Source organism: Diplotaxodon limnothrissa, linkage group LG9 (genome assembly GCF_057381915.1).
Source record: "Diplotaxodon limnothrissa isolate DT_005_m linkage group LG9, D_limnothrissa_male_GT1.1, whole genome shotgun sequence".
Classification (NCBI taxonomy): Eukaryota; Metazoa; Chordata; class Actinopteri; order Cichliformes; family Cichlidae; genus Diplotaxodon; species Diplotaxodon limnothrissa.
The window spans coordinates 33,571,503-33,583,871 of record NC_140604.1 but is presented as its reverse complement, the minus strand read 5'-3'; the positions used below and the strand labels follow the sequence as shown (position 1 = coordinate 33,583,871).

Here is a 12,369-nt window from a genome sequence, read left to right as displayed (position 1 = left end):
GAAACAGATCAGGGAGCAGAGACCCACGTGGTTCACGCTGATCTCAGCTACGATCCAGGAGACAAGGGTGGGCAGATCGATGCAGATATCGATCAGGACGTTGGTAGTGGTTTATGATCGATACTTTAGTTTGTTTCTCTCCTCTAAGTTCACTACTTTACTCCCGTTTCATGAAAAAGCAGCTCTCTCTGCTCGACTCCTCTCCTGCACACATTTGCTCCGCCCCACTCTTCCGACTCTGCTGTGGTTTGTTACTGTGCGGTCACGTGACTCAGCTGCGCAGCGTAACCACGTGGTGTTTTGTTTTCCTTTGCCTCGATGAAAGCAATTCTCCTTCCCAGGATGACGTTAAGGACTCAGGAAAAGAGAAGAGCGGTGCTGAGAATTGGAATAGCCTGACGCTCGTCTCTCTTTAACAATGTTACACCAGGGTGGGATTCTTATGGAGGACTGCAAGAATCACACACATAGAAATAAAGAATTCTCATTTAAATAATGATTTGTGCAATAAAATATGAATTTCTAAATTATTTCACAAAGAAAAGCTTGAAATTAGAACCAGCATTGAGCCCTGTTACATTAATACACCGTGTTAGAGCAGTGGCTGCAACCTACAGCCTTTAAACTCATGATTAAAATGCTGACAATAAACTCATCAGTCCAGATTTCACCAACTTATTTTCTGATATATTGTGTTAAAAGAACTGAGATAGGGTCATTAAAATAAAAGCTGTCAGTTCTCTCATTCCTCATTGTACTTCCCTCATTTATTTTAAATACAAGATTTCTGACATCTCTTAATGTCGCTCAGATTTCTGAATATAAAGAGTGAATGCATTTACAGCAGGAACTTCACATCTAGCCATCAAAAGTTTGGTAAAGTTGCATGAGTACTGTAAAGTTTTCTGGGGTCCTGTTAAAAATAGCACAAGCGTCACACCACATCTATAAACTATATATTCCAGTTATCCACTTATCAGTAATTTCTGAATCACAACAAGGACACAAAGCTCACTGCTTATCACAGACGTTACATCCTCTGTAAAGCAATTTCAGAGAGAAAGAGCAACAACGACTCATTAAGATCAGCCAGAAATCTGCCCCTCTCTGGCAGCTGTGGCAACTCACAATAAGAAAGCTTGCATTCTTTGAACAATGCTGGGTCATGTATGATTTGTCCGAGACCATGTGTCATGAAAATGTCATGAAATTAAGATATTACATTTTGGATTTTCTGCACCTTCACTCTCAGTGAAGTGTTTTAAACTTTGATGAAATATGGCAACTTTGTGTTGTGCTGCAAGATAAACCCGCTGTCCTCATGAGCGCAACTTTTTAAAAACACTCTCTGTTCAAAGGTAATTTTAGTTTTTATACTTATAGGGTCCAACTAACAGGAGAAAAAAAAAATGCAAACAAACCAGTTTATAATTGGTTAATGATGTATACTTTATTTATCCCCGTAGGGAAATTACTCGTAGGAAGGAGTGGCTGCCCACTGCTTCACTGTAGCCAAGCAGGGGGCAGCCAATCCAGTGCCCAAGCAGTGTGTAGGGACAGTACCTCAGGGTAGCCGTTCAGTGGATTCGACCCCCTGACCTTCCAGTCACTCATCCAAGTGATTTCTTCAGTCTCAGCTGACTGCAGGTTCTTTTACTACCGCGCTGGGTAGGAAACAGGAATTCTGTTGTACATGTACTGTTGGGTCGCAAATTTTAGAGCCAATATGATAACCTTGGATCCACAGCATTGGTGGATAACCTCCACCAAGTACACCAGAGCCTATACATCGGTAAGTTGGCTGCCTTCTAGCACATTGATCTGGCCTCTGTGGCAGGTATATAAACATCTAATGTTCTTAACACTTTAATGTTAGCATTTGATGGCCACTAAAGCATGTCATGTTTTATAACATTTTCTTCTTAATCATTGGATCTGTATTTTATAGGTCACCTTCAATATCCCAAACATCTGATGTGCAAGTATATAATACTCTTTTGTATAACAATGTTGCATATTTAATTGTTCAGTTTCATTTGCATGCCATTACATTTGCAGTTGATATGGTATTGTGTTGTGTTTGTGTTTATGCTGAAGGTTCAGTGTGGTACAGAATCTCAAATGGCATCCACATCAGGAGAACATACTACAAGTTAGTCTTAAGTTATAAAATTACATGATTTCCCCCTAGGGATCAATGAAGTATTATGATTCTGATTCTAAAATTTAAAAAATATAAAATGATATACTTGAAAATAATTCTAAAGTAATAAGCTCAGTGAAACAGTTTTTTTCTTTTTGGGTTTTTTTTTTTTTTTTTTTTGGTAAATTATTGAGGCTCTCTATCTAATCCATAACTTGAGCAATTTCAGCCACGGTGAAGTACTTTAGACCCAACCCAGCCAAATGTAGAGCCAGAATTACTACTGCATAAAATGCATTTTAATCTTCTGTTTATACTCTTATTTCACAGTATGTGTAGTGGCAATTCCTTTACTTTTGAAAGATCAAACGTCCCACAACTTAAAGTCCACAAGCCACTGCTGCATTGAGGTAATATTTCGTACGCAGGCAAAAGAAGTCCATTGTCCAAACATTTTTGTTGAGAGTTTTGGATTATTTATCCATCTGGTAAAAAAAAAAAAAACCATAGGCCCACCCCAATGCATGCTGGTCCTAAACCAGTCTCTTTATTTATAGAAAAAAAATGGCCCTACAGCTCTTACTAACTAATTTAACAAAATAACAACAAACAAACAAATCATTTAAAACAAAATATTAACCAACAAATAAACCCCAAAATATAAGTAAACTAACAACAAACTTTAACTAATTTCAAAAATAAGAACAAAAACAAAAATAAAGAACAAATAGCTCCAACACTCCGGCCCCTAATTGTGCATACAATCACAATTACTTTAAAGTCCCAAAAGGAGGAGCTATTCCCTTAAACAAATCCTTAATTTTCATTGAGGATTTTCTTCACGATGAGGCTTCCAGTAGCAAAATAAGTTTTGTCACTGGCCTTTCCAAAACACTGGTCCTTGTTTGTAGTCTCACAGAACGCACCAAGCCTTTTGCATCCTGGTTTACATTTAAGACTTTCGCCATCATCCATGATCCTCTTGGAGCTGTAGCGTCTGCAATTAAAACAACATCTCCAGGTATAAGACATCTTTTAGTCCTCATCCATTTTTGTCTTTCTTGCATCAAAGGTAGGTACTCAGAAAGCCATCTCTTCCAGAACAACTCTGCCATGTACTGTACCTGTTTCCACCTTTTCCTGACATGCAAATCACTTGGATGAAACAGTCCTGGTGGAAAAACTGGTTTATTTTTCAGCAACAACAAGTGATTGGGTGTCAGTGCTTCAAGATCATTTGAGTCATCTGAAACTTTAGTAATGGGTCTGTCGTTCATTATAGCTTCAACCTCACAGAAAACTGTTTGGAGTCCTTCATCATCCAGAACTTGCTCCTTAAGAACTGAGGCTAAAATATTCTTTACTGAATGAATGAGACGCTCCCACACACCGCCTTGGTGAGAAGCTGCTGGGATGTTGAAGTTCCATTTCATGCCATCCTGAACAAAAGCCTTTTGAATTTTGGCATGGTCCAGCTCAGTCAAACTTTCTTTCAACTCTCGATTCGCCCCAACAAAATTTGTAGCATTATCAGATCTGATGGTCGAAACTGGGCCTCGTCTACAGATGAACCTCCTCACAGCATTTATACAAGAGTCTGTATCAAGTGTACATGCAATCTCCAGATGTACTGCACGACTGGTGAAACAAGTAAAAAGAACGCCATACCTTTTAAGGAGACTTCGTCCTCTTTTAACACTTATAGGTCCAAAATAGTCCACTCCAACATTTGTGAATGGGGCTATGTCTGGCAGGACTCTCTCTTCAGGCAGATCCGCCATCTTTTGTTCAACAAACTTTCCTCTGTTGCGTCTACACGTGACACAACGAGAGATGATTTTCCTGGCAGCAGAATTTGCATTTAGTATCCAGTAATTTTGTCTTAGTTTTGACAGCATGTGTGCTCTTCCTGCATGTCCCAACCTTTGATGGATATGGCGTAAAATCAGTGTTGACACATGCATATCTTTTGTCAAAATTACAGGATGCTTTAATTCCATAGGCATGGCTGCTTTATTCAATCGGCCACCCACTCTGAGGATTCCTGCATCCAACACTGGATCAAGTTTGTAGAGACAATTTCCCTTAGAAACTCCTTTGAGGCCATTGCGGATTAAAGCCATTTCAGTCGTAAATTTCTGTTGTTGTGCATATTGAAGAATAGCTTGTTCTGCCTTTATCAAGTCTTCTGGAGTGAGATTTCCTTTCTTCAAAGTGGTCTTAAATCTTTCCATTCTTATCTCCACTTCTTTCTGACCTTCCGGATCATTCTTATTCAAACCTGCAGCAAGCAACTCTTTCCTCTTCTGTGCCAACAACACCAAGACCTCTTTCATCTTTAAAAGCCAGGCTACAGAGATTTTAAGTTTTGCCCAAGACGAGAAGTAGAGGAAAAAAATAGCTGGTAGGATTTTGTAATTCCCTCACAATGGCATTCATTGTCAGGTCCCTTTTGACCTCTGGGTCATCTGCAGAAATTACACTGTACTCCACATCCAGTTTAGGCCATTCCTTTTCTGACTTATAGAGAAATTCTGGCCCTTTTATCCATCTCCTACATTTGAGGAAATCCCCAGCTCTCATGCCTCTGGATGCATCATTTGCAGGATTCTCCTTGGAAGAAACGTATCTCCACTGCTTCACATCTGTTGCTTCTCGAATGAGAGCAATTCTGTTTGCAACAAAAGTATTGAATCTTCTGGTTTCATTGGAGATGTATTTCAGTACTGTTGTACTATCAGTCCAAAAAACTGATTTTTCCAACCTGACCTGCAGCTCCTTTTGCAGAAGCCTGTCCACCCGAACTGCAAGAACTGCAGCCGTCAATTCCAACCTGGGAATTGTAGTTTGCTTGAGAGGAGCAACTCTAGCCTTTCCCAGGATAAAAGCAACATGCGTGACGTTATTCTTTTCCAACTTTAAATATGACACCGTTCCATACCCATCTTGACTTGCATCAGAAAAATGATGAAGTTGTGCCCTATCTGGTCTTCCAAAGCAATTTGGTTTAATGCAACGTTCCACTTTGAACTTTGAAATCAGCTGGAGATCCTCCAGCCAATCACGCCACCGCTGGGAAAGAGAGTGGGGAATAACTTCATCCCACTTCAAATTTTGTCAGCAAAGCTCTTGTAGCAACAGTTTAGCTGGCATACTGAAGGGAGACAAGATTCCCAAAGGATCATACAGTGAGCTGACCACAGACAAAATGCCCCTTCTGGTTGTTGGACGGTCCTGCAGGGAGGTTCTGAACTGGAACTTGTCTGTTGCTATGCACCACTGTAAACCCAGTGCTCTCTCAACTAGAAGTTGATCTGTGTCCAAATCCAGATCCTTAATTTCCTTTGCTCTTCTTTCCTCTGGGATTGACATGAGCACTGTGTGACTGTTGCTGATCCATTTTGAAAGCTTAAATCCTCCTTTAGCGCAGATATCTGTCAGTCTATTCACCATGTGCTCTGCCTCCTCTTCTGAAGCAACAGATTTCAAACAATCATCCACATAAAAGTTTCTTTCGACTGTATCAACCACTTCAGCTGGAAACTGTTGTGCATTATCATCTGCAGTTCTCTGTAGAGCATAATTTGCACAGCTTGGCAAAGATACAGCTCCAAACAAATGCACTTTCATCCTGCATTCCTGTGCAGACCTTGAAGTGTTGCCATGTTGCCACCACAGGAATGAGAGAAAGTTGACATGTTTTTCTGAGACGTGCACTTGGTGAAACATGGAATCAATGTCTGCCATTAATGCAACAGGCTCTTGTCTAAATCTGATCAGAACCCCAACCAGCGAGTTTGTGAGATCAGGTCCCTGTAGAAGCTGACTGTTCAATGATGCTCCTTTATAAGTTGTTCCACAGTCAAATACAACTCTTAATTTGCCCTTTGTGGGATGATACACTCCATGATGAGGGATGTACCACACCTTTCCATCATCTTTGTGCAACTCATCTACAGGCACAAACTCGGCATATCCTTGTTCAAGCATGTTGTTTACACATTCAGTGTATTCATCCTTATAATGAGTATCCTTTTCAAATCTCCGTCTGAGACTCTGGAGACGCTGCTCCGCGACACAGAGGTTATTTGGCAAACTGGAACCTTCTCTCCTGAAAGGCAAATCAATGTGATAATGATTTCCAATAAGCTTTATTGAACTACTAACAATATCCATGAAACACAGATCCTCTCTAGACATTTCAGTCTGCTCCTCTGATGATCTTTCATTAAAATCATGATTGTACTGTTTAATCAACATTTCTTCAAGACGCTCAACAGAAATCCTATTGGCTGTTACAGCAGTGCAGTTGGTTTTATTTCCACTGTTACTTCCAGTGCGCAGGGGACCATTTATGACCCAGCCAACTTTTGTTTTTGCAGCATAAGGTCCACCTCCCACACTGTTTATCACCTTCCATGGCTCCAAAACACTGGAAGCATCAGTGCCTATCAGTAGCTCCACCTCTGCATTAACGTTGTGAAGTTTAACAGGTTTAAGATGAGGCCACTGATCGATGTCGCTTTGCTGGGGAATATTAACTGTAGAAACTGGCATAGTCTTTTGAGTCAAAACATCTGGCAATGGCATGAAATCATTTGCTTCCAAACCAGACACTTCCAAACCAGACAGAACTTGTGTACTAACAATCTTATCTTGACTCATTGTTCTCAAAAAGATATTGGTCTTTTTACCTTTTACATTCAGTCTTTTTGCCAGAGTTTCTGTACAGAATGTACCTGAACTTCCAGGATCCAAAAACGCATAGGTTTGCACAATTTTATTGCTCTTTTGGCTCTTAACTTGAACTGGAACTATAGAAAAAATTGCATCAACTTCATGACCAGCCCCAATATACCCACATGTCTGAGTAGTTGCAGTTGAAAAGTTGACATTAGAGTTTGTCCTCTGTTGAGTTTGTTCCGAAGACGCACCTGTATCCTTTCGCTCTATATGAAGAACCCCTGGGTGCCTTTGTTGACACATGTCGCAATCCAAACGACTCCTACAGTCTTTGCTTGTGTGACCAACTTTTAAACAACCAAAACAAATTCCCCTTTCCTTGATAAAAGTCAACTTATCCTGATGCGTTTTAGCTTTAAACTGCTTACAATTCTCTAGTAAATGATTGCTGTGTGAACAAAACAAACAACTATGCAGAACGGCGGAAGTTGTTCTGCTTCCAGTTGATTGAGCTTTGATTCCTGGCACTGTACTGACATTAGTGGCAAAACTACTTCCCTTTTTTCTTTGCTTGGTAGAACTTGAAGCTTTAAAGCTGCTTCCAGATTGTGAGTCTTGGATGTTGCCAAACACTGGATCTGATGCTACTTTTACCTGTTTTATTATAAAGGCAACCAGATCAGTGAATACTGCTCTGTAACCATTTTGTTCCTGCAGTTCATAGGCAACAACTCTCCATCTTTCTCTCAATTTGTATGGAAGCTTCATAACAACCATTCTCATATTTGAGGGCAAATCCAACTCCTTCATATAAACAACTTGCTGTGTTAGATTCGAACATCCTTGAAGAAAAAGAGAGAATGACTGTAGACCTTTCACATCCTCACTTTTAATAGGTACCCAACTCACAATCCTCTCCATATATGCAGAGGCAATTTTATTTTCGTTCCCAAAATGTTCTTCAAGAAGATCTTTAGCTGTGGAATAGCCCTGCTCAGGAGGTAAGTGCTGACAACTATGCACCAAATCCCTAGGCTGCCCCCTAGTGAACTGCTCTAAAAAAATGCAAACAGTCGCTCCAGTTATCAGTTTTAGCTTCCACTCCATTTTCAAAGGCATTCATAAATGATCTGTACTGTAAAGGGTCTCCATCAAACAGGGATGTTTCTGGCGGGGAGGACAGAAGATAAGTTTTGTTTTACAAGCAAAGTAGTGATGTCATTTTGTTTTTGCATAATATTTACAATCTCCTTCGTGCAATTCCCAGTCAAAGTAGGAGACTGAGGCTGTGTTTGCTGCGTCACTTGCGCTGAATCATCAACCTGATGTTGGGTTTGACTTTGTCTAGGTACGATTACTTGTGATTCAGATGCAGAATTTATACCAGAGTAATCTCTTGATGTTGGAACAAATGTATCGGCACAAGGATTTAAACTAGGCGCTTCTTGTACGTGCCCTCTTTCAAAATAAGAGTTCATTCCATCAGAATGCTCAGAGCTACAAACTGAATTTATTTTTAAGACACGAAGCTTTGCATTAGTGGCTGCCAGCTCTGTTTCCAAGGATAATGTCTCCTTTTCTTTTCTCAGTTTCTCCTTTTCTTTTCTCAGTTTTTCCTCTTGCGCTTCGATAGAATGTTTTGTCTTTAATGCAGCCAGTCGCTCCATGAGCGCTGCCTTGTCAGCCGCAGCTTTAATGCATGCGGAAGATGTTGATGAAATTCGACTTTGCTGTGACAAGGTTTTTGAAGGTGGTTTTACACTTGAGATATTAGAGACACTGTCTTCAGGTTTTATTTCATCGAAACTTTCAACAGCTTGATCATTACGAACAGTATTGCTTTGTTCAGTGTACGGCTCGCCCGCCTCCTGCAACCAAACCTTTACTTTGTCCATAAAAACAGAGAATGCTGTCACCTTAGACTGAAAATGTGCATTTTGCCTTTTCACTTCATCTTCTGGCAGTGGCAAACTTAAAAAGGATTCTTGCAAAGCGTTTGCATCTTGATAGCATTTAATAAACTTCCCAAATTCAGAAGACACTTCCTTAACGTTCTCATATGAGGTCATTAAAGCGGAAGTTTTCCCCATGTACTTAGATGCTTGCTTACACATTGAACTGCGCTTTTCTTGGCATGTCTTTATATACAAATCCAAACCTTTTGGCATAAATTTAACGCTTCTTTTCTCTGCTTGCATCTCAGTGTCATCCTCTCGTTTACTCTTAATATCCGACATTTTTATTGTCCTCTTGGATTATTTCAAACTTTATAAAGATGCACAGCACACTGAGAATCCATAGCCTAAAGTACAAACATGACATCCATTTACCTGCCTTTTGCAGCGGACAAACATTTCCACAGAGGGCGTTGGCATGTTTCAATTAGCGATCCAATTATGCACCAATTTAGTACGTCAAAACTCAGTTTATCAGTCTTTGTAGTGAAATTATGTCTTTAAACTCCAATAGTTTCACCGTTTTCCTTTACGGCTTAAACAATATTATCACTCACCAGCTTTGACGAACGAGTGACATGTTGATCCAGGCTTCAACATCACATCCGTCTGGATTACTCACCAGACGATCCAATAACTTTTATTCGAGTTCGACGGTGATCCTTGAAATCCTTATATCCATTAATGAAGGATTATTCCTTTGTCCACGGGAAGGTTTTTTACTTTATGTAGTGGCAATTCCTTTACTTTTGAAAGATCAAACGTCCCACAACTTAAAGTCCACAAGCCACTGCTGCATTGAGGTAATATTTCGTACGCAGGCAAAAGAAGTCCATTGTCCAAACATTTTAGTTGAGAGTTTTGGTTTATTTATCCATCTTGGCAAGCAATAACAAGATCCTTCCTGCTGCTTCTGCTCTGGTAAAAAAAAAACCATAGGCCCACCCCAATGCATGCTGGTCCTAAACCAGTCTCTTTATTTATAGAAAAAATGGCCCTACAGCTCTTACTAACTAATTTAACAAAATAACAACAAACAAACAAATCATTTAAAACAAAATATTAACCGACAAATAAACCCCAAAATATAAGTAAACTAACAACAAACTTTAACTAATTTCAAAAATAATAACAAAAACAAAAATAAAGAACAAATAGCTCCAACAGTATGTATAACAATATCTATGCACCTGTCGTTATTGACAGCAGTTCTTCAGATGCAATACAACAAACCCATAGTGTGTGACTTGCAGTTAACTTATTTATCAAATATTTGTTTACTAAAAATAGTGCTGGGTACTGCTGCTATTTTTGATCCTAACCTTTTACAGGAGCAAACATAGCTGAACTGTTCCTGTGAAGTTATTCTGCTGATGTTTGTATTCAGAAAAAAAAAAGATTCTTAAAATTATTTGGTTGCTGATGATTGTTCTTCAGATCACTATTTTGCTTTTTAAAATGAATTAACAGAAAAAGGCCAGTTGATAAAGCAAGAAAAAATAACTTACAAGATATTAAACAAAAAAAATTACATAAAGTGTAAATAGTGTAAATATTTAGTTGCTTTTCACTGACTGGTTCTACAGTGATGAACCTGATGGATTGACGGCTGCAGATGTCATCTCAAATCCGCCTCTGAAGATCAACAAAACCTCCTGTAGCAGATTCAACATTAACCGGGCCAATGTCTGGGATCGTGCCTACCGAGGCTTCAGAAGGTCTTCATAAAGTCCCAACTCTGGCATGATGGTGAAATTCTCTGATGACGTGGGGCTGGCTGAAGAGGCAATAGACACAGGTGGGCCTACTCAAGAATATCTCACCCTTTTGATGGAAGCCATAAGGACGAGAAGAATATTCGAAGGAAAAGACTATGCCAAATATCTCACATTTCATAGTAAAGGTGTTTATTTTTTTCACATTTTTTGCCATGGTCAAAATGACTTTATTATAATGTAATGTCTTTATCTTTAGCTGCAGGTGAAAATGAATATTTCTACATTGGAAGAATGATTGCAGTTTCCATTGTCCATGGTGGTTCAGGGCCATGTTGTTTATCTCCAAACTTCTTTATGTACCTTGTTGGAAAAGACAAGACATTTGAGGCTCCAATTGATAATGAAGAAATCAAGAAGGCTCTACTAGAGGTAAATATGTGATGTTATGATTATGACAAACACCAATAAATAAAAATCTACATTTAATATTAGTTATTTACTTAACATAATCTTAGCAACTAACTGATGCCTGAAATGATTACTGATTGTGTAATTCAAGACTGTGTTAAATTGCACATTAACAGACAGCATGCCAAGGATGTCACTTGACATGCAAATTGTGTATGGGCAGAAATCTGTGCCATCAGAAACTGAATTTGAATAAGTTAAATTTCAATTTGAATTGCTCGGATTGAATCTGAATTGTAACTTGAATAAATGCTTTTAAAAACTGAATAGCCTTATTTAAAATTCAATTTACTGGTTTGAAAATGATCATCACTTGTGTACACTCAAAACTTCTCTTTCTGACCAGTAGTGTTTTACTCGCTGCAGCTGGTTCCTGTCCGGCCAGCCCTCTGCACAGAACTTCATGACTTGGGAACAGACGCTGTCAGACTGTAGCTGCTCACGGAGATCTGCAAGGTATTTGCTGCTAGTAGGAAAGCCCTCCAGCACTGTGTCAACGTAAATATCAGTGTCCTCCATAAGATCATTGTCTCTGGGCATCACACTGTCTATCAGCGGTAACCGTGAGAACGTGTCAGCTGTGGTGAGGCTTTTGCCTGGAATGTGCCTTATAGTGTAAGAGTACCTCATTAGGCGCATGCTGAATCTCTGTATCCGCGGTGGAAGCAAATCCAAGGCTTGCCCTCCGAGTAGGCTCACGAGTGGCTTATGGTCGGTCTCAAGCTCAGTTCTTGTGTTAAACTGCCCCCAGTACCACATGTTTTTAGTTGAAAGCAAGTCTCTCAGTGGTTTGTCTTTTTCGGAGAGTTTTGGGGTGAATTTTGCCAGCTGATTCGCCATTCCTAAGAAGCTCCTAAGCTCACTCACGGTGCTTGGCTCTTTCATATTCTGTGCCGCACTGGTTTTGTCAGGGTCAGGACTCACACCTTCTGATGACACAATGAATCCTAAGAATTTCACTGGAAATTCCAAACTCACATTTTGACATCTTCAGGGTGACGTCTCTGCACGGTCGAGGACAGCGTGGAGTCTCATGTCGTGCTCCTCTCGTGGATCCCCAGGATGTCGTCCATGTGGCACACGACTCCCGCGAGGCCGGCTGTCACTTCCGTCACCATCATGTTTTGGAAATGCTCTGGTGCACTGGAAATACCAAATGGCAAACGATTGAAATGGTACCTACCAACTGACGTAATAAATGTGGTGAGGAGAGCAGATTCTTTGGACAGCGGTATTTGCCAAAAGCCCATGTTAACATCAAGCTTGGAGAAATACTGCGCACCTGTGAGCATGCCTAGTGTTTGGTCTACAGAGGGGAGGATATATCTTTCACGACACACTGACTCATTTAATAGTGTCATGTCCACACAGATGCGGACTTGCTCTTTGTCCTTTTTGGGGG

The 12,369-nt window shown here is 39.9% G+C and overlaps 1 protein-coding gene across 1 annotated transcript; it reads right to left on the bottom strand.

The window, feature by feature from the left end:
• Positions 1 to 4,267: 4,267 nt before the first annotated feature.
• On the bottom strand, positions 4,268 to 9,063 carry LOC146625968 (uncharacterized). The gene is made up of 2 exons (XM_085362561.1): positions 8,141 to 9,063; positions 4,268 to 4,298 (listed from the first exon to the last, which is right to left on the bottom strand). Exons 1-2 carry the CDS (start codon positions 9,061 to 9,063, stop codon positions 4,268 to 4,270), a joined length of 954 nt encoding a protein of 317 aa, XP_085218687.1.
• Positions 9,064 to 12,369: the final 3,306 nt, after the last annotated feature.

Coding starts and splice junctions, on each gene's coding strand:
- LOC146625968 (XM_085362561.1), bottom strand. CDS start 9,063: ATGTCGGATATTAAGAGTAAACGAGAGGATGACACTGAGATGCAAGCA. Junction 4,299..8,140: donor ACCCAACATCAGGTTGATGA/TTCAGCGCAAGT, acceptor AAGCTATTCTTC/AATATGCACAACAACAGAAA.